We start from the raw sequence: 26,996 nt of genomic DNA on the forward strand, positions 1-26,996 counted from the left end.
CATATATAGACACACAATGGGATACTACTCAGCGATGAAAAAGAATGAAATCTTGCCAACTGTAGCAATATGGATGGAACTAGAGTGTATTATGCTAAGCGAAACAAGTCAAAGACATACCATCTCACTCGTGGAATTTGAGAAAGCCCCCTCACACATGCACCCGACAAGGCCCCATGTGTTTCAGGGGACCAGACACGGGCCGGGACACATCCACGTCTCAAGATGGGGGAGGAAACCCCTGAGGAGGGTGGATACAGCCACTGGAGACCCGCAACAAGGTTCGAACCTCCTAGAAGCCACGGACCAGACCCCTCCGTACCCTTCCCGCTTCTCCAAGTCCTACCACATCCCTCAGCCTTTCAGACCAAGGGGGCAGGTGTGCAGGCGAGCGCTTCTACAAATTCGCTCACGAGGACGAGGACACGTAGGACGGCCACACACGGACAAGCAAGGCCGGGTCCTCTCACCCTTCCCGGTCTCACCCACACGGGCAGCCCGGCTCTGGGCACAGCAGCGGCAAGAGTGGGGGGCAGATCACAGAAAACCCCGGCCCGGCCCCGTTGAGCAAGAGGACAGTCCATCACCCTCTCGGTCAGCGGCTCCTCTTCTGGACAACGGAGACCACAGGACGGCTGCGCAGACGCGTGGGGAGCACTACGGGCACCCCCGCGGAGCCCAGTGGACGGCGGGGCTTCTGGACGGGGACACGGTGGTGTAAAAGGCAAAAGAAGCAGCAGTCGATAGCCGAAGACACAACTTTATTGGAAACAGGAGTGGGGGGGCGCAGGGGAAGACTAGGACTCAGGCTCGGGGGCCGCTGGGGGCTTCTCGTCATCAGGGGGACAATCGATGAAGTCAGCCAGCATGGCAGCCGTGTCATCCTGCTCCTTTCGGGGCAAAGACACGCGATTAGAAGCGGCCACACGGGGAAGAGCGGGGCGGCCGAGGTCGCCAGGGCACCCGCAGGCCCCCGCCCGCCTCACCTTCTCCTGCAGGGCCGCCGTCTCTGCCTCTGCCGCCGCCTCCATCTCTTCGGCCGCAGGCGTCTCCGGTGGGGGTGGCACCTTGTCACCCCCGTTCTCAGTCCCCTCTTCCAGCAGGGGCGGGGGAGCCGAGGGCTCCTCCTCCACCAGCTCCCGGGGCGGCGGCCCGGCCGGGGGGCTCCCCGCTTCCCTCTGCCCCTCGCCCTGGGAGGGGAGCACCTCAGGGGCCAGCGTGGGGGCGGCCTCGGCCCCCGGCTCGTCCTCGGGCCCGGGCTCCTCCACCTCCAGCAGCAGCCCGGGCTCCACTCCGGGCTCGGGCGGGGCCTCAGGGGGCTGGGCAGGGGGCAGGGCAGGGGCCGGGCTGGGGGGCGGAGGGCCCCCTTCTTCGGCCGGGCCGCCTGCCGGGCCAAACTCCACCTCTTCCAGCTCCTCCAACTCGTCCTCCTCCTCCTCGTCCTCGTCCTCCTCTTCTTCCTCCAGCTCACCTTCCTCCTCCTCAAACTCCTCCTCAAACTCCTCTTCCTCCTCTTCTTCCTCCTCAAAATACTCCTCTTCCTCCTCCTCTTCCTCCTCGAAATCCTCCTCCTCCTCCTCTTCTTCCTCCTCCTCTTCTTCCTCCTCCTCCTCCTCCTCCTCCTCCTCATCGCTGCTATTGATGTTAATAACTGTCAAGTCTTCTTCCAGCGCGGGGGGTCCTCCGCCACCAGGAGGCCCTTCGGGGACCAGCTGGGGTGGCGGCAGCGCCACAGGGCCCGGCACGGGGGGGTGGCGGTGGGGGTGGGAGAGGCCCCGGGGCCGCGGGAAGCTCTTCAGGCTCCTCCTTGGCCGGCACGGGAGGGGAGGCCGTCGGTGGCCCGGCCGGAGCTGCAGGGGGGGGTGTGGTCCCCGTGGGGGGTGGGGGCGGCAGGGGCGGCAGCCCCTCAGGCACGATCACCACGCTGTCGTCCGAGTCGCTCTCCAGGGAGATCTCCACGTCGGAGGCCTCCTCCTTATCATAGTGAACAAAGGCTGGTCTTGGCACTCGGCCCCCGAAAGTTTCATCTGGGGGCACGGCCGGTGGAGGGGTGCCACTAGGGGCAAGGACGGGGTCGTCGTTTGAGCCTGCCCGGTGGTTCTCAGGGCCAGGCAGGAGCCGGGGGGGTACAGACACCAGGCCAGGGACAGACAGGCCTAAGTGGTTGGCTGTGGCTGGAGGCCCGGGGCGTGTGGGGGGCATGGGGCCCGCCGGGGGCATGGGGCCCACGGAGGGCATGGGACCCACGGAGGGCATGGGACCCACGGAGGGCATGGGGCCCGGGGGGTGGAAGGGTGGGGCCCTGAATGGAGATGGGGCCTCGGGAGGGGGAGCCGGGGCAGGCGCGGGACAGGCAGGGCCCATGGACTGCAGGGGGGGAACGCGGGGGTGGGTCAGAGCGGCACAGGTCACCAGTGCTTCTGAGCAGAAGGACGAGACCTGAGGAAAGACGGAGGCAGGCGTGGCATCAGGGACAGGACAGGGGTTCACGGCCCCAGAGAGGGCGGGCCCGTGGCGTCAGGAACAGGACACCCCCGACAGCGCAGGGGTGGGCTCAGGTGGGCAGTTACCTCCAGGCTGTCCTCTCTCTGGCCCAGCGAGAAGGCTTGCAGGGCACAGGCGAGGGGAGGCGGGCAGCGGGGAGACGGCGCCAGCAGCAGGGCCAGCAGCAGGCGGTACAGCTCCCGGCGGCAGCGGGAGCTGGTATATGGGGAGCTGCCCAGGACCTCGCCCTGCTGGACCCCCATGACCAGGGGGAGCACCAGGTCGTGCAGTCTCTGAAAAGGACACGAGCGCACCTCGAGACGTCGCCAAGCCCACCCGAGCCTTGTCCGGGTCTGCACACCCCACCTCGGGGGGCAGCCCCCACGCACGGCAGCGCCCGTCTCCACTGACCCTGTGAGTCTCCTCCTTGATGAGAGGCCCGCACATGAGGACGGTCCGACTGAGGCCTGGGGGAGGAGAGGGCGTCTCAGGCGGGCCAGTGGGGCTTCCGCAGCCTGAGCCGGGCGGCGGCCCCGGCCCTGACTGGCTCGGTCGAGTCACTGGGCTCCTCGACAGCACACCGGGGGGGGGGTCACAGGAGCGCCTCCGGCGCCCAGGGCCGCGGACAGCACGGGCGGGTGAGGAGGCGCGCTGCGCACGCACGCGCAGACGCACTCACAGACACGGGAAGAGAGACCTTCCTCTCCACGCGGCGGGTGGCGGGCCGGGCGACACACAAGACCCAAGGGAAAGTCACCCTTGAACCACACGGTACCGACTATGCTCCTGCTTCCTGATCAGTGACTGCGAAAGCAGGAAGCCCCGCTGAGCAGCCTGCCGGGGGTGGTGAGTGGGGGGGGACGCAAGCTCCGAGGGGCAGGGACCCCCCCACCCTGTGCTGCAGCAGCACGGGGCAGGTAGCGGAGACCCTGCGGAAGCAGGAAGAGCCCGGAGCCCCATGTGACGCAGGAGCCCAGGCGTCCGCAGCCCCGGGCCGGCCCTGGGCCTTACGGGCACCGCTTCAACAACGGCCCCAGGCTGCCGGGCACGGCCTCACCCACCTCTCAGCGCGGCCGCGCACACGTCGCTGTTGGCGTTGCTGTCCCCCTTCCGGTGCCCGGGCGGGGCCGTGGCCTCCCCCATATCCAGCTTCAGCTTCTTGGGGGCGCTGGGCTTCCCGGACTGCAGTCCCCCATCAGGGCTCCCCCGGGGGCTGCGCAGCTGGTGGAGGAGGGAAGCGGGAGTCACACACGTGGGCAGACACAGAGAATAGGGAGCAGGGGCGCGGGGGACGGTCCCCGGCCAGGAGCACGGGCCTCGCTCACCTTGAGAGCATCGGCGGGCGGGGAGATGTCACTGAGCAGGTGGGAGAGCAGGGCCTCCCCCGAGGCGCCCCCCTGCAGCACTCCCGCCGAGGCCCCGCACACCTGCACCCACAGATCTAACACGGCATACACCTTGGTCCGCACGGCACTGAGGGGCGAGCGGAGAGAAGCCTGTCAGGGGGCCGCCGGCCAGGTCCCCTCGGGGCTCCCGGCCCACCCTCCCCTCTCTACCCCTCCTTCGCCGGTCACCTGTAAGGCCTCTCCTGGCCCGGAGGGAGGGCATCCCTGCCGAGGTTCCAGGCATTGAGGACCTGGGGAAGCAGGCGGCTGATCAGGGCCCCGAAGCGCAGGAGGCGGCTTCCACACCTGGGGGTGAAGACAGAACAGGGACCCCGTTCTGGCCCCGCCCCTTCACGACAACCCACCCCTTCATGACACGCCGCCCCGTCCCACTCACGCGAGGATGAGCGCGGAGAGCAGGTCCAGGGCGTCCAGGTGGATGGAAGGCAGGAGCAGAAGACGCAGGGGACCGTCCCCAAGCAAGCTCTGCAGGACACACGGCAGAGGGAAGGCGCGTGCGGGAGGGAAGGGGGACCGCACACGTGTGCACACAGGGAGGAGCCCGCCCCGCGCCACAAACCCGTCCCCGGAGACAGACCCCGGAGAGAGGAGGGGAGGCACGGCTGACCCCGGGTTCGCCGTCCCCTAGGGAAGCATGTATGTGCCAGAAGCATTCCTAGAAATGTGAGCGAATCCACTGGGATGTGCATGTGTGTCACGAGAAGCCCGGGGAGCAGTGGCGTCTGGACAAGAGGAAGGCGCTGGCCGGCACAGCCTCAGGGAGGGCCCGATTTGGGGGCTTCGCCTCCTGCACGGTTCTCCCAGTCGCCCCAGTCCCGAGGAAGGGCCGCGGACAGAGCACGAGGTCCACTTACGATGTTCTTGGCACTGATGCTGAGGGTCCGGCAGATGATGTCCAGGATCTCCTGCACGGGGACGGACACGGGAGCCCCAAACTCAGAGCTAATGGGAACGAGAGCAGAGACACCCTCAGCACAGGCTCCCCAACGGGACCCCCTCCCTGGCACCCCGCCTCCTCCCCGGGGAGGACGACCCCCCCCCCCCCCGCCCTCACTCACACACCTGAGCAGGAGCCCCAGGCAGCGTGCCAGGCCCGAAAACCTGTGCCGAAGCCGGAGGAGGGTGTGGGCGTCACCGTCTTCCGAGGGCGCGAGCAGCACATCCAGCCCGGGGCCCTCACACTGCACGGGGGCTGTGCAGAAACATCGGCACTTCGCACCCCGACGTCCTTCTTCCGTCCCCGTCCCTCTCTCTCACGGGAGGTGACCCACGTGCTGAGCCACACCACCCCACACCGCCAGGCGCCCCTCCCGGGCCCCTCCTGCGGCAGCCCCTACCCGTGTCCGCTCCCTCGTACAGGGCCCCCAGCAGGCCGTGCAGGGAGGCCAGCAGGCTGTGCAGTTCCTGTTCCCAGCTCTCCGTGTGCTTCAGGCCCTGGGAAAAGCCGGCCCCCAGCGAGGGCAGCCTGGCGTAGCACTCACAGGCCAACTGCGGAAGAAACGTCAGAAAGCAGTCAGACGGGAATGCGGCCCAGCGCCAGGGCCACCCCCCGACCCCCGGCCCCAACGGGCCGAGAAAGAGAGCTCGGAGGGGAACAGGAAGGGACGGTGGGGCGGAACACGGATGGGGTGGGGAGGTGACGTCACAGTCCAATGGCAGTGACAGCAAGAAAAGCCAAGGAAGAGAGAAGAAAGCTCCAGCTCAGCCCCCAGAGTCTCCACCCCCCTCCTTTCCCTTTACCTGCTGGAGCTGAGGGCTCAAAGCATCCACGCGAGACAAGAAGAATGAGGCCAGCTTGCCCTGGGTCAGGGGACAGAGAGGAAGAGGCTGGTGAGCCAGCGCCCAGGCCCTTCCGTCCTGCAGACCCAGGACGCAAGGCAAACGGGCTCCGTGCCTGGAGCGCACCCGCTCTGGGGTCCAAAGACATCCCGAACGTCAGCCCTCACCCTCAGCCTGCCTCCCGTTTGGCCCCACAGACACTGGGCTCCCCCCCTTTGATTTCTGCAAAATGAGGGTCCTCTCCCTCAGGCCAAAAGGACGCAGTACTGAAAAAGCGGCAACCACCACACTCCCACCCCTGCGGCTGAGACACGACGACAGGTGCACGCAGGGAAGTGTGGCCCCAAGCCGAGGTGCGGAGGGGCGAGGGCAGGGCAGGGCAGGGTCAGGCAAGAGGAGAAGGCAGTATGGCAGGGCCAGGTCCCTGCCCTGGGCTGCGGTGTCACAGCGCCCACACGAGGCCTCACTGGGGGGCCACAAGCTCTCTGGGGCCAGAATCAGGGCCTGGGAACATGGCAGGGAGAGAAATATCTTTATCATCTTCACTAACCCGTAAGTGAAACGCAGGGTTTCTTTCCGTTATAAACGGAGACAAAAAGCCACGGTGCCGTCGGCAGTGCCCCTGACGGTCACCGGCAGAAACCGCTTGTTTTCACAGCACGTTATATTTACAGGCGTCCTGAAACATCGTTCCGCTAACCTGAAACGTCAGCAGCTATTAGGTCCTGTGACCTGATGCATTAACGGCGAACTACACGCTGCTCTATCGCAATTTTTTAAAACTCCCATTTTGGTCAGAATCGGTTTCCCTCGCAATTCCACATTTTATGGCTGTGAAAACACTGGCACAAATGAGGGCAAGAACACTGACGTGAGGACACAGAAAGAGGGGACGGACCCCACCTGCAGGGGCAGAGTCAGGAGGACACAAGGCATCAGCAGGGGCAGGGGCTGGGAGGGGGCGGGCCGGCCAGGCTGAGGAAGGGGATCCACCTGGGGACACACGTCAGGAGCAGACGCGGCCTCCACCCCAGGCCGGAGGGTCCTGTGGGGGCGGGGCCCCACGCACACAAGGGTGAACTTGCGGGAGAAAAGAGCGGCTGTGGCGCCGGGCCCTCGGCAGGGCCTCGCGGATGGAAGCGGGTGCAAGCGGAGCATGTGGTTCAGAAACCAAGCAGGTCCCTCCCACCTGCCCCGTGGCAAGCGCAGTTCTCGCGGACCGGTCCCACCGGGACGGGGACAGCGCTCTCACGGCTGGTGTGGTGTGGGAGGGTTCAGAACACTTCACGGAAGACGGGAACTGCCCACGGGGGTCTGGACTCCCCGGCCCCCAAGGAGGACATTTCCTGGAGAGCGGCCAGAGGCCCAGGTGCGGTGGCGCCCTGCCCTTCTGGTCACCTTCCCCAAGATGCTGGTGCAAAGAGCTGGGCCGAGGCCAACACAAGTCTGCGTATGCGATCGCGACGGAGCACAGCTCAGGGACGCGGCTCTGAGCAGGAGGCTGCCCCAGATGACCCAGCAGGCCGACCACAGCGACGTCTCACTCGGAGAGCGCACGCGTGCGTGCACCCACGCAAAGGGCGGGAGCCTCTCCAGGGGCTTACTGTTCCGGCTCATCCCGAGGAACTACTCGCCCATTCGGCGGGGGGAGGAGAGCCTCCGCGGGGCTGACCTCACAGACTCGGGAGGCCGGAGGCCCGTCATCTGGGAGGGGTCATCCCGGACTCGGACGCCGCCACTGCCCTGGGACGAGCCAGGGGGCAGACGGACACTCCAAACAGCACTTATCAGTTTCCCAAGTACAAGCCGCCCTGGAGCCTCTCACAGATCCTTGTCTGAAACGTGGCGTCCACAGGGGGACGCTCTCCAGATGACACTGTGTTCTCAGCGAGCCGGAGGCAGGCACCCAGGGCCTGGAACATCTGGAAGTCCTGCTGTGACCTTTGGGAAGACACTCAAAACGCAGGCCAGAACGTGTCCCCAAGGCTGGGGATTAGCGTGGATGATTGTCCTCTCACAGAGAGATCAGAGGCACCCACGCAGGATCCCCTGGCGTCCAGCCCCCCGACTGCGGGAGTCCAGCAGGCGGCAACACCCCAGCTCCCGCCTCGGGGCACAGGTGAGGGCGGGGGCGGGAGGACGCGGGCCCTCAGGAGCCGCACCAGAACGGACACCCGCCCTGACCGGTAGGGGCTCGGGGACAAACACACGGCCTGAGTGGTTCCAGACGCTAATTTACAGAGCGCTCCGGAAGGAAGGCAGTTTTTACTGAACTTAGCACAACTCAGGCTGAACTTTATAAAAACAACCCAACTCGACTTTATTTTTATTTTTTTTTTTTAATTTTTTTTTTCAACGTTTATTTATTTTTTTGGGACAGAGAGAGACAGAGCATGAACGGGGGAGGGGCAGAGAGAGAGGGAGACACAGAATCGGAAACAGGCTCCAGGCTCCGAGCCATCAGCCCAGAGCCTGACGCGGGGCTCGAACTCACGGACCGCGAGATTGTGACCTGGCTGAAGTCGGACGCCCAACTGACTGCGCCACCCAGGCACCCCATTTTATTTTTGAAAGAGAAAGGCAGAGTGCAAGCAGGGGAGGGGCAGAGAGAGAGGGAGCCACAGAATCGGAAACAGGCTCCAGGCTCTGAGCCATCAGCCCAGAGCCCGACGCGGGGCTCGAACTCACAGATCGCGAGATCGGGACCTGGCTGAAGTCGGACGCTTAACCGACTGCGCCACCCAGGCGCCCCATCTCGACTTTAGAAAAATCTAGCAGTTGCTCCAAAGGCCTTCTCGACAAAATCTTGCCCTGACTACCCAGAGATCCCGTCACCTGCCATCAGGGTAGACTGTGAAAACCCAGACTGATGAGGACCTGACCCTGTGTCACTGAGAAACAGCTCGAGGAACCGGTGCTAAAGCCTCGGCGGACACGCTCCCGGCCCACGGCACGTCCGCCCCCAGGGCTCCGCGTGGCCCTCCCTCCCCCAGCCGAGACAGCCGACCGGAGCCGGCATCCGTGCAGCTTCCCCGTGGAAGCCTATCGGCCCATCCAGGCTACATTCTTAAGAGCTTCTGGGGTCTCTCCCGCGGGAAAAGCACGGGCTCGAAGGGCCGACCGACGTGGCACCCGCCCTGGCTTCAGAGCTACGAGGCTTGCAGACCTGACGGGTAGGTCGGGGAAACCGCTCCGGGCCCGCGTCCTCGTCTGTCTCACCCACCGACACCAACCCCCCCGGGACCACCGCCGTGACAGGGTGTCGGCCCCATGGCCGCACTCGGCGGCCGCCATCAGTTCTCTCGCTTTCCTTTACTTTCTCGACTCGATCGCAGAACCAGGGGGTCTTACTTTCAACGTAAGACCCCCTAACGGCAAACTCCCCTAAGTGGTAACGACGGTGGCCGACAGGCAACCACACCACTGAGCGCACAAGGAGCCACCAATCTGCCACGCATTCCAGTTCCCTACAGCTCTGTGCGTCCCTCTGAGTGGCGGGACACCCAACGGTCTGCCAAGCAGCGCGGAGTATGACGAAGGAAGAAAAACCACAACGAACGGGCCACCCATTTGTTCCCGGGTACGAGGCTGGCGTCCGAGGCCACGAGCCGGTTACGCGGCACTCTTTAATGTACTGCTCTGACACAACGTGTTGTTACTGTGCCTCCTGAACAGTAAAACTGCAGTTCTCTCCCTGACCTCCGCCCCCCCCCACCCCCCCGCCGACCCACTGATAGATACCCTGCCCACGTGACCTAGTAAGGCTTCGTCGAACAGCCGCCTTGCGCGGGTCATGACAGCTTGGGGGAAAGGGTGGGGAAGGGACAGAGAGCTCAGTCAGGAATACAAGTTGATATGGGGAAGTGAGAAGTCAGGAAGGCTTCCTGGAGGAGATTACCGAGCTTCAGGAACAGAGGAACAGAGGAACAGAGTACAGCGGGAGGGTAGGAAGGCGGGGAGGGGAGGAGGGCAGAAGGGCCGAGTCAGGGTTAACAGCCTAGACTCCGGCCATAGACACGGGTTCCGAACTTTCTCGACCTCAGGGAAGTTACTTTGTTCCTTCAGCCGTGAGGACGCGATGAGAGAGCATTTAAGCGCTAGGAGGCGGCATGGTCACAGCTGCTCAGAACACTCCGCGACACGACCCGACGCGACCCGACGGTCTGCGGTGAGACAGCCACCGCGCTGCGCACGATCACTTACCTTGAGAGACCCACAAGCCCGAGGAAAGTAGGTCATGCAAGCCTTCATCCCCTCCATCGCAGAGAGCTCACACTGTGGGCAGAACAGAAAGTGAGGCCGGGCCGGAGAGCCCGACGCGCCCACCCACACGCCCCCACTCCCCCTGCTCCCCCCCCACTGCCCGCTGCCCCCCCCCCCCCCCGCTCCCCTCACTCTAGCTCCACGGAGGGTAAGCGCTGTGAGGGCTCTCACCTCTGGCCTGAGGCCCAGCAGGGAGGTGAGGAGGCCGGGCAGGTGGTTCGTGGAGATGTCCCGGAAGAGCGTGGGCAGCTGGGCCGCGTACCGGAGTAGGTCCCTCAGGACGGCCACGGCCAGCTCCATCGTCGGGGGCGGGTCCTGGGACTGAAAGCAGCGACACCCGTGCTCCCAACCTCACCTCTGCGGTCGCGGAGAGGAGGCGGTGCGACACGGGGCTTCTGGGAAACACCACGGGGAAGGTCACCACCGGCAGCAAACCCACCAGGGAAAGGCGCGCTGGCGACACGGGGCACCCCAAGGCAGCGCCTTGGTCCACAGAAAGGACGCGTGTCTACATGTCAGCATCACGGGCGTCTGGGGGCCCCGAAATCTGGGAACGCGCCTTCCAGAGCCCACTGACGGAAGTCTCAGATCCTCCCGTGCTGCGCGTCCCTGCTAGGAACGGAGAGGAGCGCTTCGCACCGAAGCTTCAGCCGTAACAACACCGCCCCGTGTCGCCACGCTGGCTCCTGCCTGGCTCAGACCCACCCTGGACTCACGGAGGAAAACGCCGTCTGGATCTAGAAGGGCTTCCCAGAAGGAGCAGAAGCCCTCTCTCCCGCCAGACCAGAGGCCCCCGGCAACCGAAGCAGTAAGAACGCTTAGTGGGAAAGTGAGGGCGGGGGGCCTCCTCCGGTTACCCCACCGCACCCTCCCCTCGACTGGAACCTTCTCCACCACTGCCACCGTCACAGAGGACACGGAAGCCCAGCCACGGGGATGCCCCCGGCTTCCCGCCGCCGCGACTCCTGTGCGAGGACCAGTCCCCTCTTCTCAGAACCTGACACCATCACCCGGCCCCAGGCCTGATCTCCGGCCAGTCCCCCCGAATGACTCCCACGGACACTTAGCGGCACGCGGGTGCCCCCACCGGAAAACCCTTCTCCGAGCCCCTCCTGGCTCTGCCCAATTCCTCTCCATCTTGAAAGGATTGTCCGGCTTCCCGACTTCATTCCATCTCCCATTCGCTTCCCCACCCCCGGGTCAACCCGGCCTCAGAGTCCCCCGCTCGGCCAGAAGCACTTCCCGGGCCTCATAACCCAAGCTGCCAGATTGGAAACCAGTATTCGTCCTCGCCTCCCTCCACCTCGGAGGGGCGTAAACACCTGCCGCATTTCCACACCACCCGCAGTCCGGGTGTCCCCGTGAGCTCAGCCTCCCCCACCTGACCGCTACGTGTGGTGCGCCTCCGAATCCCGTGCGGGTCGGCACTCTAGGGCACTCGCACCCGCCCCCCCCACCCAGCTTCAGCTGCCACCCACTGCTGAAGGGGGCTCTTCCCCTTCGTAAGACGCACCAATGAAAGCCCGCACCTGCTGAAACCCCAGGGTCACGCTCTGAGATCAGGGGTACGCTTGCCAAGAGAGCTTCTGACCAAGAGGATGGCCAAGGCCATGAGCCTGGTGCTTCCACCCGTCCCCTACGAGCCTGGCTGCCCCCGCCTCCCCCCCCGCCCCCCGTGCCCTGAAATCCGGGAGTCGTCCCGGACACGTCCTCCCCTGAAGGGTTCTGCCATCGGGACCTGTCCACTGTGCCTCCGACCCTCTCTTGCACTCAATCTACTTCTCATCGTGTCTACGGCCTCTTGTCCAGTCCCAGCTACCCAGACGTCTCCCTTCTGCGTGGTCTCCCTGCCTCTGACCCGGCCCCCTCCTAATCCCTTCTCCACACAGCAGCCCAAGCAACCCTTCCAAATGAAAATCCGATCACGTCACTGCCACCACCACCTCCTTCTCCTCACCCCTATGCAAAACCTTCCATGAACTCCCACCGTTGTGAGAATAAACACCAAACACCTTCACGTGCCTACGAGGCCGTACGTGGTTTGGGCCCGCCTGCCTGCCTGCCTGCCTCCCCAGTCGCGCCTCGCCAACCCCACCCAGCCACAGCGGCTTGCTCAGAATCCTTCAGAGGGGTCAAACTCCTCTTTTCTCCCTTTCCTAGTCCAATCCACTCCGACAAACCCTCCCTGAACTACTGGCCCTGATCGCAAAGGTGCCCACGTCACCCCAGCCTGGGCCACACTCTCGTTATGCCTTCTCAAGAGAACCGTGCCCTTCACTTCCAACAGCACCCGCCGTTGTGCGTCATCTCACATGCGTTGTATAGTTCTTGATTTTTGTTTAAAGTAGGCTCCACGCCCAACGTGGGGCCTGAACTCACAACCCTGAGGTTGAAAGTCATGCTCTACCGACTGAGCCGGCCGGGAGCCCCGACTTACAATAATTCAAGCAAAGTCTCTTGGGTCACCAGACTCTACGGTCTGTGGGTGCCTGGTGCCTGTTTTTGCGAGGCCCACAAGCTAAAAACGACTTTTGCGTTTTTAAATGGGTAGGAAACAAAAAAAAAAGGGAACAAAACGTAACAACACCCATGTGTGGTCTGCACAGCCTAAAACACTTACCATCTGTATCACAGAACGTACAGAATTTTCCAACCGCCATACGGTACACCTGAAACTGCTACAACGCTGTAGGTCAACCACACTTCGGTAACACAGTTTGGGGGGAAAAAAAAAAAAGGCTGCCTGGGGGAGCATCTGGGTGGCTCAATCAGAGAAGCATCCGACTCCCGGTTTCAGCTCACGTCTCGGTCTCGGGGTCGTGAGTTCACGTTCCACGCTGGGCTCCACTGCGGGCGTGAAGCGTACTTAAAAAAATAAAATAAAACGGAGCACCTGGGTGGCTCAGCTGGTTAAGTGTCCCAACTCTTGATCTCTTGATCTCCGCTCAGGTTATGATCTCACGGTTCGTGAGACTGAGTCCCACAATGGGCTCTGTGCTGACAGAGCAGAGCCTGCTTGAGATCCTTTCTTTCCCTCTCTCTCTGCTCCTCACCTGCTTACACTCTCTCACTTGCAAGATCAATTTTAAAAATAATAAAGATAAGTTTTTATTGAAATATATACTTTAATAAAATACAATTTAAAAAGGTGGCCCGAGATAGGATAAAACACTGCCCTTCGGTTATTTTGTTGAGGGAGAAATCAAAGGAGTTACGTTGAAATGACGCACTCAAAATAAGTCTTAACGATAAACAGCACGATCTAGAGAGCTTCTGAAGAAACAGAAATACCATTACGTTAAGGCCTTTGGTATCTACTCCGTATAAGTATTTGAGAAAGCTTTCAGTAGTTTCAAAATTCAGAAGCTAATTAAAACCAGCTGAGGGGCTCCTGGGTGGCTCAGTCGGTTGGGCGTCCGACTTCAGCTCAGGTCATGATCTCACGGTCTGTGAGTTCGAGCCCCGTGTCGGGCTCTGTGCTGACAGCTCGGAGCCTGGAGCCTGCTTCGGATTCTGTGTCTCCCTCTCTCTCTGCCCCTCCCGTATTCACGCTCTGTCTCTCTCTGTCTCAAAAATAAACAAACATTAAAAAAAAGTAAAAAAAATAAAAAAATAAATAAAACCAGCTGAGATCTGGGGTGCCTGGGTGGCTCAGTCGTTCAGCGTCCGACTCTTGATTTCGGCTCAGGTGATGATCTCACAGTTCGTGGGTTCAAGCCCCCACATCAGGCTCTATGGTTAAAGTGTAGAGCCTGCTTAGGATTCTCTCTCCCTCTGTCTCTGCCCCTCCCAGCTTGCGTGCATGAGCGCACTCTCTCAAAAAATAAAAAACAAGGGGAGCCTGGGTGGCTCAGTCGGTTGAGCATTCGACTTCGGCTCAGGTCATGATCTCACGGTCCGTGAGTTCGAGCCCCGCGTCGGGCTCTGTGCTGACAGCTCAGAGCCTGGAGCCTGTTTCAGATTCTGTGTCTCCCTCTCTCTCTGACCCTCCCCCGTTCATGCTCTCTCTCTGTCTCAAAAATAAATAAATGTTAAAAAAAAAAATGTGAAAAAAAAATAAAAAGTAAAAAACAAAAAAAATTTTATCTTGCTGACATTTGAAAGCTTTCACGTGCATTTACAACAGGGTCCGCAAAGTACGGTACATTTCAAGAGCAACATGGATATAAGTATGCTTTGGTTTCAGGGGAAAATTAGAATGACCACAACTGAGTCTATTTAAGAACATCCTTCACTCGGATACACGGATTTCTATGAAGGGGTAAACTGTTTAAGGCCACCACAGAGGTAAGATTCATCAATCTGCTCCAAATACATCCTCCAAAGATATGAGTACCAACTCATTAGAATGAACTCTTAGGGGATGGTTTATATGCTGTCTTTTCCAAATAAAAGTTGCTGTTTTTCTTCATTTCCTCCATCTGTAAACATTCACTCCACAGAAAGCTCCCCGACCCCTGGATTTCAGGGACCATGAAGGCAGGGTTCAAGTCCGCCTTACCACTGTCCCCCAGAGCTCAGCACTCGGCCGCAAGTGCTCAGAACATGCTCACTGAAGAACCGGGTGGGGAGGCCATCAAAGGGCGTAAGAGTAGAAAAAAATTAAAATGTTAAGAGAGGAAGAAAGGAGCAGCAAAAAGAATACTAATAAATAAAAACAAAAATAAAATACCGGGGAAAAGGAACTTTCGACATGTCACGTGTTAGAAAGGCTAGCGAGGAAGTGCAAACGGTCAAGGGTCGCGGTGTGCCAAAGGTCAAATGAATTAAAACAGCCCCGTGGATAAAAATATCCAACGGTCTCCCGCAATGTTCCCACGTGCAGCCGTGATCCCCGTTCGCGGGAGACCGCCAGTCCTCTCTGTCCTCACGAGCCTGAGCCCAGGCCCAGCGCCCGCAGCGCACCGGGAGCGCCGGGATGGAGCCGGGGCGGGGGCGGGGTGGGGGGTGGGGAGCCTCACCTGTAGGACCTGTTGGATGCTGCGAAGCCAGGACACACAGTGCTGCTGGAACAGCTCCGTGGGGCTCTCCCCCACCAGCAGGGACAGCAGACACAGCCCTTCGAACCTTGCAAGAGACGAGGGCGTGAGGACAAGCCTGGCCGCGGAGGAAGCTTGTTCTATGCTAACCGGGCAGAGCCAGGCGCTGCCGCAGACCCCCGGGCACTCTAACTCCCGCAGCGCCGGGAGGGCTCCCGGCGAGGGTGTGCGCAGTGGGGACACGGGGGCCCGGGTGGTCCCATGGGGGGCTGAGGAAACTCGGGAGCTGAAAGGGGGAGGGGGGCACTCAACTCAAGGGAGCCCGTGGAAAGAACGAAGCCCTCCTCGTGCTGGGAACGGAGAAGTCTCCGGAATCCACGGGGTGGTGACAATAGAGGGACAGAAGGACAGACGCACGGTCCACTTCCTAAGGAAATCTCCCCCTAGAGGAAGAACGGGGCGCACACTTACCGAGTTTTCACGGAACCGAGACGGGCATTGCTGAGACCCACCAGCGCCCCGACAGCCGAAAGGTTCTGGGGGAGAGAAAGCAGGGAAGCGCGTTGGGATCAGGAGTCTCCCAACCCCTCTCGGCCCCACAGACCCTTTCCTGACGTCACACCTCCTCTGAGCCCGACCGCCGTCCCTCAAGGAGTTCAGCCTCTGCCCGCTTTCCAGCAGTCGGTCCCGTCCCGGCTCCCCGCCCGACAACGGGAGCGCCACACGGGGGCAGCCCAACTCGTCCAGCGACCGGGCTGCCGAGACGCGGCTCCCTCAGCCCGGTCACCCTGAAGGGCACCCGGCACGGAGGAGACCCCACAAATGCTTGCTGATCGGGCGCGGGCTTACCTGGGACCCCCTTCTTCCTTCACCCCCAAACCCTTCTGCTCCCGGCTTCCGGAGGGCCACTAAGGCCAACGCAGACCGAGTCGGCCAGAGTCTCCCTTCCACGTGCTCTGGGGGCCCTGAGAGAGGGGTGTCCCCCAGCCCTCCGAGTAATTTCCCGACCCCTGGAAAGCCAGACTCCCCTCACAGCCCCCGGACCCACGACCGCGCTCGCCGCTCCTTCTGCCAACACCACCTGCTACGCACGGAGGCGGACGGAGAACAGAGCTGGACAAGTTAGGGGCCCCGCTCTCGCGAAGGGCAACGTTTACTCGCTTATCCCGCAAACATTCACCCCACATCCGCTTCACGGGGGACGCTGTGTTCGGTGCCGCGGAGCCGACGTTCTAGGTGCAGGCGACAGAAGACACGGACACCCAGACGAGAGACCAGGCGGGATGGCGCGAAGCACCAGGGGGCCCGAAAGAGCGGACTCGGGAAGGAAAGCGGCGGCCGGGGAGGGAAGGGAGACGGCGTTCCGTGTGGAGGGGGCACCGAGGCCCTCGCTGAACCCGCCATCTGGGCCAAGCGAAAGCAAGACACGGTCACGCCCGCACGCGTCAACCGTCGGGCGGTTCCTCGCGAGGTCGTACGGGCTCGCACGACCCAGCAGGTCCCCTCCTCGGCTCCTGCCCCAGCGACCTGAAAACGTGCACGCCCACACCTGCGCGTGAGGGTTCACACCATCCTCCCCGAGAGCCGCAAGGTGGAAACCACCCCCCGCCCACCAACTGGTGTACGGGAAACTCAGTGTGGCGTGCCCACACGGCGGAGGGTCGTAAAGGGAAGTTCTGAGACACGGGTGAACCTCTAAAAACGTGACGCTAGGTGAAAGAAGGCACATGTTGTAGAACTCGTTTACGCGAAATGGTCCAAGCAGGCAAACATAGAGACAAAAAGTAGAGAGCGGCCGCCTCGGGCTGAGGGCCAGAGAGGGGCTGCGGGGAAACGGGCGGTAACTGCCAGTGGGTACGGGGCTTCCTTCTGGAGTGTTCTCAAATTGGTCAGAGCGGGGACGCCCGGGCCCGGCTCGGTCGGTGGAGCGTGCAACTCTTGATCTCAGGGTCGTGAGTTCGAGCCGAGCCCCACGGTAGGTACAGAGATTACTTAAAAACACAGTCTTTAATGATAACAATAATAATCGATAAAATTGATCACGGTGACAGGCGCGCCCTGTTCTTCTTGGTAGAGAACAGCGAGGAGGCGAACTGTCTCAAGGAGAGTGCAAGGCCAGAGTCATAGAAGACGCAGGTCCCTGGGGCCGGGCCAGCGCCTGGCACCCTGCAGGCACCCGGTGACTCTTACTCTGAAGAAGATAAAGACTGTGGGGGGGCGGGGGGGGGGGGAGAGAACTGGGCAGAGGAATGATATCGTCTGACTTTTGTTTTGTTTTGTTTTTAAGTTTATTTTGAGAGAGAGAACAAGTAGGATAAAGACAGAGAGAGAGGCTGGGGCACCTGGGTGGCTCAGTCGGTTGAGCATCCGACTTCAGCTCAGGTCATGATCTCACAGTTCGTGGGTTCAAGCCTCGCATCGGGCACTGTGCTGACCGCTCAGAGCCTGGAGCCTGTTTCGGATTCTGTGTCTCCCTCTCTCTCTGACCCTCCCCTGTTCATGCTCTGTCCCTCTCTGTCTCAAAAATAAAATAAGCATTAAAAAAAAAATTAAAAAAAAAAAAAAACACAGTCTTTAATGATAACAGTAACAATCAATAAAATTGATCGCGTGACAGGCGCACCCTGTTCTTCTTGGTAAAGAACAGCGAGGAGGCGAACTGTCTCAAGGAGAGTGCGAGGCCAGAGTCATAGAAGACGCAGGTCCCTGGGGCCGGGCCAGCGCCTGGCACCCTGCAGGCGCCTGGTGACTCTTACTCTGAAGAAGATAAAGACTGTGGGGGGGCGGGGGGGGGGGGGAGAGAACTGGGCAGAGGAATGATATCGTCTGACTTTTGTTTTGTTTTGTTTTTAAGTTTATTTTGAGAGAGAGAACAAGTAGGATAAAGACAGAGAGAGAGGCTGGGGCACCTGGGTGGTTCAGTCGGTTGAGCGTCCGACTTCAGCTCAGGTCATGATCTCACAGTTCGTGGGTTCAAGCCCCGCATCGGGCACTGCGCTGACCGCTCAGAGCCTGGAACCTGCTTCGGATTCTATGTCTCCCTCTCTCTCTGCCCCTCCCCTGCTCATGCTCTCTCTCCTTCAAAAATAAATAAATGTTAAAAAAAAAAAAAAAAAAAAAAAGACAGAGAGAGAGGGAGAGAAAGAATCCCAAGCAGGCTCCACACTGTCAGGTCAGAGCCCGATGCGGGGCTCCAACCCATGAACCGTGACATCGTGACCTGAGCTGAAATCAAAAGCCGGATGCTTACCTGACTGAGCCACCAAGGCACCCCTTGTCTGACTTATTTTTGAAAACGCAGCCCCAGGGCCGAGCTGCCTCGCTGCCTCGCTGGGTGGCAGACGCAGACAGGAGGAGGCTGAGACGTGGTGCTGCTTAACCAGCTCAGCACAGAGTCGAATTCCGGATGTACTCTGAAGGCAGAGCCCAAGGATGTGCTGGCAAACGACAGGGGCGCGAGACAGGGAGACGCAGAGACAACGGAGGTTTGCTGGCAGGGGCCCCGCGGGAGGGGCGGGCTGGGTCACACGTGTGGCACCTGGGCTCCTACTTAGCACCAGAATGGATGTGCCACACAGGCACTGGGCGGGTGGGTCGGGAGAGAGAAGGCTTGGTCGGAGCACGGATCCGGGAAGCTGTCGGCCACGAGACTGGGTCAGCTCTCCAGGGACAGCGCCCACGCAGAGGAAATCGGCCCGGGTTCTCGGACCGCCAATCATTCAGAGGTGGGAAGCGAGGAGGACCCGGTAAAGGCTGGAAAGGAGTGAGCAGAACGGGTGAAAAGAAATCAGGATGCTGTGCGGAAGCAGAGGGAAGTCTCAAGAACAAAAGAGGGGCCAACTGTATGGAATGCCTTGAAAAGGACCGGCGGGGGGGGGGGGGGGGGGGGGCAACATTGACCTTTGAACTTCACACCCTGAAGAGCACGGGTGGTCTTCAAGAACCGCCACGGGCCCCTGCAAAGGGGTGATTCGGTGAAGGGGTGAGGCCGAAAGCCCCAGGAGAACGAGTTCGGGAGGTGACCACCGGAGCCAGGACTCAAATGAGAAGACGCTTACACGGACACGGAATCGCGGGGCAGAAGGCTGACAAGACACAGACGTGCGTGTGATCTCCGCACGGCACACATACCAGTTACAGACAAGCCACACTTCACAGTGAGGAAAGCGGGCAGGTACCGTCCTGATCCAGTGACCGAAGTCACCACCACCAGTGGAGGGGCAGAGAGACACCATGTGCCACCAATGTGACACACCAAAATGACACACGGCCGCATCATTCCTGCCGAATCCCGTTACCAAGGGGCATCCTCAAACAGAACTGCCCTGCGGCTCTCCAAAACCGTCGTGATCGTAAGACAAAGAAACCGCTTCAGTTTAAAGAAGACTAAAGAGGGGACACCTGGCTGGCTCAGTCAAAAGAGCGTGCGACTCCTGACCTCGGGGTTGTGAGCTTGAGCCCCACGATGGGGGTAGAGTACTTTATTTTATTCTAATGTTTTTATTTATTTTTGAAACAGAGAGAGACAGAGCATGAGCAGGGGAAGGGGAGAAAGAGAGACAGACAGACAGACAGACAGAATCCGAAGCAGGCTCCAGGCTCCGAGCTGTAGAGCCTGACACAGGGCTCAAACTCACGGACCGCGAGATCATGACCTGAGCCGAAGTCAGAAGCTTAACTCACTGAGCCACCCAGGCACCCCTGGGGTTAGAGTACCTTAAACAATCCCAGGGCGCCTGGGTGCAGCTCAGGTCATGATCTCATGGTTCATGAGTTCAAGCACCACATTGGGCTCCAAGCTAGCAGTGGAGAGACTGCTTGGGATTATCTCTCCCTCTCCGGTCCTCCCTCGTGCTATCTCTCTCAATAATAAACACATTAAAAAAAAAAAAAAAAAAGACTGATTGTTACTTAAAATTTTTTTTTTTAAAAAGAGGCCTAATCCTAAGGGCCTGAATGGTCATGGAAAGTTTTTAAAAAAAAAAGGGGGGGGGGGGAAGTGCCTGGATAACTCAGTCGGTTAAGTGTCCGATTTTGGCTCAGGTCATGATCTCACGGTTTGTGACTTTGAGCCCCGTGTCGGCCTCTGTGCTGACAGCTCGGAGCCTGGAGCCTGCTTCAGATTCTGTCTCCCTCTCTCTCTGTCCCTCCCCCACTTGTGCTCTGTCTCTCTCTCTCTCTCTCTCAAAAATAAACAAACATTTTTTTAAAAGTTTCTTTAAGGGGCACCTGGGTGGCTCAGTCAGTTAAGCGGCCGACTTCGGCTCAGGTCATATCGCAGTCCGTGAGTTCAAGCCCCGCATCGGGCTCTGTGCTGACAGCTCAGAGCCTGGAGCCTGTTTCAGATTCTGTGTCTCCCTCTCTCTGACCCTCCCCCGTTCATGCTCTGTCTCTCTCTGTCTCAAAAATAAAAATAAACGTTAAAAAAAATTTTTTTTTTAAATAAATAAAAGTTTCTTTAATAAAAAATTTAAAAAAATAAAATGTTGACATTTGGGGCATCTGGAGGAAAGATACACAATAAGTCTATTATTCTTTCAAATTGGGCATAAACTTTAAATTATCTCAAAATGTGGGGCGCCTGGGTGGCTCAGTCGGTTAAGCGTCTGGCTTAAGCTCAGGTCATGATCTCATGGTTGGTGGGTTCGAGCCCCATGTCGGGCTCTGTGCTGACAGCTCAGAGCCTGGAGCCTGCTTCAGACTCTGTCTCCCTCTCTTTCTACCCCTCCTCTACTCACGCTCTCTTTCTCTCTCAAAAATAAATAAACATTTAAAAAAAACAAATTTTTTTTAATTATCTCAAAACATTAAGCAAAAGAAAAATGGGTGAAGAATCGGAGGCAGGAAGTACGAACAATTCTTTTGAGGAGCGTTGCCATGAAGCCGAGAGGAGAAATCGGGCACGAGGTGGGACGGCTAAAAGCCGCTTGGAGCTGCGTGCTGAGGCAAGGCCCCGACAGAGAGGAAGATCGGACGAAGGAAGGGGCACGGGCTAGCCCTAGTGCACAAGCAGTCCCCGGGGCCAGCTCGCCCCTCGCCCCAGGAGGGAAGGCAGAGAGCCAGCTACGGTTACCCTGGCAGATGTGGTGGCGGGAGCCTACAGGACTGCCCACCGACTGCCTACCGGCTCGGAGAAGTGGGAAGCAGGTGCAGCTAAGAGCGAGGGTGCAGAGAAGTAATCGGAGGTTGTCCAGGAGAGCGGAAATGTAGCAGGACTGCTGGGCAACACTAAGGGTCCGCTTGCCGTGATGACAGCCAGGAGTTTTTTTTTTTTTGTTTTTTTTTTTTAATTTTTTTTTTTCAACGTTTATTTATTTTTGGGACAGAGAGAGACAGAGCATGAACGGGGGAGGGGCAGAGAGAGAGGGAGACACAGAATCGGAAACAGGCTCCAGGCTCTGAGCCATCAGCCCAGAGCCCGACGCGGGGCTCGAACTCACGGACCGCGAGATCGTGACCTGGCTGAAGTCGGACGCTTAACCGACTGCGCCACCCAGGCGCCCCCAGCCAGGAGTTTTAACTGAGACCAGTCAGCAAGGTTACGTGTTCCTCTCCAGCTACACCGAGCTGCGCGGGTGTAGGCACAGAACAAACGGAGTTGAACTGGACACAGACGTGGTATTGCTGGGCAAGCACGGTGTAGGGAGAGGGGCAAGAAAGTGATTATAATGGAATTTAAATCGGGTACGAGGAGAAGGGAGAACGTGACCGATAACAAACAGGTTGATTTCTTTCAAGGAGTGGGAAGTGCTAGGAAAAATGAAACGGGACAAAGTGACAGAGAACGCGCGGGACGGGAAGAACTGGCACAGGGTGGTCAGGAAAGACTCCTGTGAAACAGGGGCAGATAAGCTGAGCCCTAAGGGAGAAGTTCACCTTCCCGGGAGTTTCACATCAAGAGGTTAGCGTGGGCGGCCACAGTCCAGACAGACGGAGAGCTGTACGAGATGAGGTCGAGAGGCAAGCAGAGGTCACACAGGGTGGGGCCTCACGCAAAGGTAAATGACTGTATGGTTTGGAGCAAGAGAATGCTGTCACCTTGCTGATGACGATTTTAAACAGATGGCACGACTGGCTGCGGAACGCAACAGGGCAAAGCCCTGGGGTACAAGGCAGAATAAGACACCTGTCCTCCTAAGAACACGCGGCCATAGGGGAAATGAGATCTCGGATTTGCTTTAAGATGCCCGGTGCGGGGGAGGGAGAAGAGCTGGGAGGGTGGCCGTTAAGCAATGTTGGCAAAACGTTCATTGTTAAATTGGGGTGATGGGGACAGCATAGGATGGGATACTTCAAAATACTATTTCCTCTACTTTTGTGTAATCTGAAGTAAGTTCCCTACATCTTTTTCAATTACGTGTAAAAAAATAAATCAAAGCCTAGCCGCGTAGATGGGAGGGAAGGAGATTGTATACATGCGAAACGAATAAATAGCTCACTTCAATACGGTCTAAGAATGGACAGTGAATCATAGGGTGGTTTGGAAAGGTTTCCCAAAGGCAGTGACAAATAAACAGAGAACTGAAACGATTTTTGTGGGGAGCGGGGAAGCAAGACAGGGAGGGATCCCAAGCAGAGACCTACAAGTACGAAGGCCAAGGGCCGAGAAAGTCCAGCTACTGAAAGATTTAAAATGTTTTTTTAACATTTATTCATTCATAAGAGACGGACAGCACATGAGCAGGGGAGGGGCAGACAGAGAGGGGGAGACACAGAATGGGAAGCAGGCTCCAGGCTCCAAGCTGTCAGCACAGAGCCCAATGCGGGGCTTGAACTCATGAACTGAGAGATCATGACCTGAGCGGAAGTCGGACGCTCAACCGACTGAGCCACCCGGGCGCCCCTGAAAGATTTTAAAAGACAGCAAACGGGATCAGAATTTTACTTTGGAAAGCTCACTCCGGGGGTGCCTGGATGGCTCAGAAGGTTAAGCGTCTGACTTCAGCTCAGGTCATGATCTCACGGTTCGTGGGTTCGAGTCCCCCCATCAGGCTCTGCACTGGCAGCGCGGCTTGGGATTCTCCCTCTCTTTCTCTCTCTCTCTGCCCCTCCCTGCCTCGTGTGCACACACACACACACTTTCTCTCGATAAATAAATTTAAAAAAAAAAATTAGCTTAAAAAAAAAAGAAAAAGAAAGCTCACTGCAGCTGCTGTGTGAGAAATGGATGAGATACAACAGAATGAGGCAAGGAGACGAGGCAAGGAGGCAAGGAGACAAGTCAGGGGATTGTGGCTGGAATCGGTGCCAGAAACTGTGAACCAACCCAGCTTCACTGTGGGGCTAGCGAGTTACCTGCGGGAAAGCAGAGTCATTGAGTAGGTCAACACAGACGGTCCAATCAGGGGATCTATCCGTCTTTCCACTAAGCTCCGACCCATTTACTTTCCCTCAGTTCTCATCTGACTGGGCTAGAAAGCCTCTGAGGGGTGGGGCATCACGCAAAGGTAAATGACTGTATGGTTTGGAGCAAGAGAATGCTGTCACCTGAGGCTAGGGTAGAGAAACAATAGCTAGCCCATAACAGAATCTCGATAAAGGTCTGTTGAATACAAGTGTACGGGGAAGCTAAGAAAACCCGCGTACTGAGGATCCAATATGAGACACACAAGCAGGAAGAAAGTGAAGGCAGAATATGCCCCCCCCAAAAAGGCGACACAAGCAATATTAAAAGGGGTCTAGTTTTCCACATCACTTTCAGCTTTGCTCAAAATGCTACTACACTTAGACACTTGGCAGAAAATAAGAAAGACGATAAGTTCATGGGCTTAATGGGCACTTGAGGGAGGAGTGAAAACTTGAAAGACAATGAAAGAAACCACGCATGTATAGGCAGAATACATAATATTTCAGAAATACCTAAAACCACATGAATTAGACGAGGAGGACTTAGAAGAGAAAATGCATAATCGGCTCCCGCTTCCAAAAGTGGGCTGAGATAGCAGAGGCCCAGTTCTGTCACCGTCAATAGTGAGGAGTAATGTTAAAATCAAGGATGAGACTGTCCCTGATAAAAGTGGGGCTAAGACTGTAGAACCATCCAGATCCAGCGGGTTGTGACCACCCTCTTCCTGGAAGGAAGCACAGGGCTGGGAAGGTCCCAGTAACAAAGACCAGTCAAGGAAGACCATCCTGAAGGATGGGTAAAATCTGGGGGGGGGGGCGGGTTAGGAGAGGATGGAGAGCAGGAGATATTAAAGGAGCGCCAGACGTTAGAAGACATCATGTCGGACACGTTATGCATTCTTACAGTCAGTGCCTTCACCTGGGCAAGAGGATGGGAGTTCAGGCGAGGATGGGGGCAAAGGGAAGGATACGGAAAGGAGTGGGCAGGTCTGAAAGCTACTTAAATAATAAAATCAACAGGACTGCATATGAGGCATGTGAGCAAGAGTTCAGGATGACATCTGGGTTTCTAGTTTGCAGAACTGCATAGATGTTAGATTCTTCCCTTAGTATAACCCAAAGGACCCTCCTAGGCCAGTCTAGAAAGCTCTGCATGACCTGCCCACCGCCTACTCACCTCACCAGCCTCATCGTGTCCACTCTCTTCCCCCACCACCTCTGAGGCCCAGACACAACGCCCTTCTTTTCAGTTCCTTCCTACCACATGAGCTTTCCACTGCCTGAACCGCTTCTCCCATTTTCTTTCCCTACCCAACCCTTACTCATCCGGGGGTTGGGGAGGGGTCTCAGCTTAGGGCCTCGGGAAAATCTCTGTAGTTCTCCAGGTTAGCTTAGCGGTCCCTACCATACAATTCTCACAGCGTTTGAAAACATTTTGCTCGTCGCCACTGCCATCTGTAAAAAGGCGCACCCTGAGCTCACCCCTTCGTAAGAGCTCAGTAAGTATCTGTCGACTACATTCACTCACGCCGTCGAAACAATCCCCAAAACCAGATACGCCGGGGCCTGAGATCGAACCCGCTCTTGTTCGAACCCGCTCGAACCACCAACAGCCTGGCGGTGGAGAAAAACGAGGCCCTTCCTCTTGCCTGAGTTTCTACCGACGGCTTTCCCAGGGCGTGAATGTGGCCCAGAGCGACACGGGCTCCGCTCTCCGCCCCAGGCCCCCTGCCCGCCACCTCCCCGGCGCGGCGGCGGGGCCCCGCGACCCCGGCCCCCGGGAGCCGCGCCCGCTTTCCTCCAGGGCCGCGGGCCACACTCACCTGGGCCCCGCCCACCGTCCCATGCAGCCGCAGGAGGCACATGAGCCCGGGCAAGTGCGCGGCCGAGCGGACCGGGGGATGTACCGGAGCCACGGCGCTCCCCGCGCGCGGCTGCAGCAACCCGGACACGCTCTCCAGCAGCAGCAGGCGCAGACGCGGGCCCGAGCCCACCGCCGAGAGCCCCCCGGTCCCGCCGGGAACCCCGGCCGCGGAGCCCGCCGAGGGCCCGCTGAGAACGGCTGCCGCCATCTTCACCCGGGCTCCGTGGTGGCGTGGCGCGATGACGCAAACGCACCGCGACGGGCGCCGGGTGGGGAGGGGGCGTGAGGAGGGGGCCGCGTCCCCGCGCACTGGGCGGGCGGAGGTTGGGCTCGCGGCGCGGGCTGCGAGGGAGCATGCGCGGGCAGCGGGGCGCCGCGCTCGCGGGGCGGACCACGTGGTCGGGACAAAAGGCGCCAGCGTCCCGGGCCTCCGCGGGCTGTGCCCGGGGCTCGCGGCTCCTCCGCTGTCGGCGCGGCCGGCGTCCTGGGACCCGGCCTCTCGCCTGGAGTCCGGGACGGCCGTTGGCGCCCTGCAAACGCGAATGCAAGCAGCACGCGGCATGAAGGACGAGCCGCCTCCGGTCTTCCCAGCTCCGTGCCCCAGGGGGGGGGGGGGGGTGTGTGCTCTGCTGACCTTAGTCGGTGCACAAACACGTGAACGCAAAGTTTGTTTCACAACAGCAGGGTCTGAGCTCGACTCGTCCCACTAGGCGCGCGTCGTGGCGCCTTTACGCCGCTTTTTAAGCTGCGGGGTGCGATGAAATGGGTGCACCGTGGTCTAGTTCTGTGGCCCGATATGGTATTTCCAGCTGCCCCGGCTTTTCACTAATACACTTCACTGAACACTCATACTTCCCTCTTTGTGCACAAAGATAATTAATAATTTGAACTGGCAAAAAAAAAAAAATCCTAGTCTAAGGGCCTTTATTCCTCTCTGCTTGCTCCTCTGTCTAATCCTTCTTCAAGTCCAAAATACGTTAACCCAGTACCACTACTTTTTTTCTATTTCTCCATCTCCGGTGCCACTGTGGTCCCAGTCACCATTCTCTCTCATCTGGCCTCTTACAATGGCCTCCTCATTGCTTCCCTCTGGGCCCTGTGTACTCCCTTTGCAAAGCAACCAAAGTGGTCTTTTCACATGTCAAGTCAGTTCTCGTCACTCCCGGCTTGAAGTCCTGCAGTGGCTTCCAAATCTGATGTGAATGAAACCCCATCTCTTCACCCGGGCCACTGGAATCCGTGTGATCTGACCCATACCTACCTACTTCTCTGTCCTCAAAGTATACCACGAGTATCCCCAGTTTCCCTGTTTTTTTTCTGATTCTTGAGCCAAACTAGCCTTCTTTCTATCCCCCAGCTAGCCCTCTGCCACCTCAGGACCTTTGCACATGTTGCTGTTTCTGCCTAGAGAAATTTTTCTTTCATTCCCTGTGACTGATATCATCTTGCCATCCTCAAAGAGGGCTTCTTTTTAAGTAGTTCCTTTAAAGTAGTCCCTTATTATTTATAGCCCTAGGGTTTGATGTCTTATGAAGCTCTCCAACCCCCATCATCCTTTACCATGTCACCCTGCTTATCTTTTCTTAATAACTAACTCCTAACACTATCCAAAATGTATTTCTTTTCTTATTGACAATCTCTTCTAGCTAAAAGACAAATCTCAGGAGAGGAGTCTTCTCCCCATCACCTAGAGCAGTGCCTGGCACATAAAAGGTGCTTGATATCTGTTGAGTGTAAATGAGAGTTGGATAAAAGAGAAAACCTACTTTTAATTTTGACGGGAACCGGCCAAATGCCCGCTAGAAAGGTTGCATTGACTTAACACCCTACCAACCATGTAAAATAGTGCCTTGTACATAATCCTAATTAATACCA

The 26,996-nt window shown here is 58.5% G+C and overlaps 1 protein-coding gene across 1 annotated transcript; it reads right to left on the reverse strand.

Annotated features, from left to right (window-relative positions):
• Nucleotides 1-744: 744 nt before the first annotated feature.
• PELP1 (proline, glutamate and leucine rich protein 1) lies at nt 745-25,329 on the reverse strand. The gene is given in 18 exon segments (XM_047089917.1): nt 745-890; nt 987-1,752; nt 1,754-2,439; nt 2,571-2,777; nt 2,896-2,951; nt 3,546-3,705; nt 3,810-3,957; nt 4,059-4,175; nt 4,267-4,355; nt 4,745-4,832; nt 4,953-5,082; nt 5,228-5,378; nt 5,631-5,690; nt 9,873-9,944; nt 10,104-10,253; nt 14,894-14,999; nt 15,383-15,447; nt 25,081-25,329. Coding segments are annotated over 18 exon segments (3,393 nt in total). The 3' UTR covers nt 745-797.
• Between the last annotated feature and the right edge of the window lie 1,667 nt (nt 25,330-26,996).

This window comes from Lynx rufus, unplaced genomic scaffold (assembly GCF_022079265.1).
Source record: "Lynx rufus isolate CCGP_SWC_20201006 ecotype Redwood Valley unplaced genomic scaffold, mLynRuf1.p SCAF_28, whole genome shotgun sequence".
Lineage (NCBI taxonomy): Eukaryota > Metazoa > Chordata > Mammalia > Carnivora > Felidae > Lynx > Lynx rufus.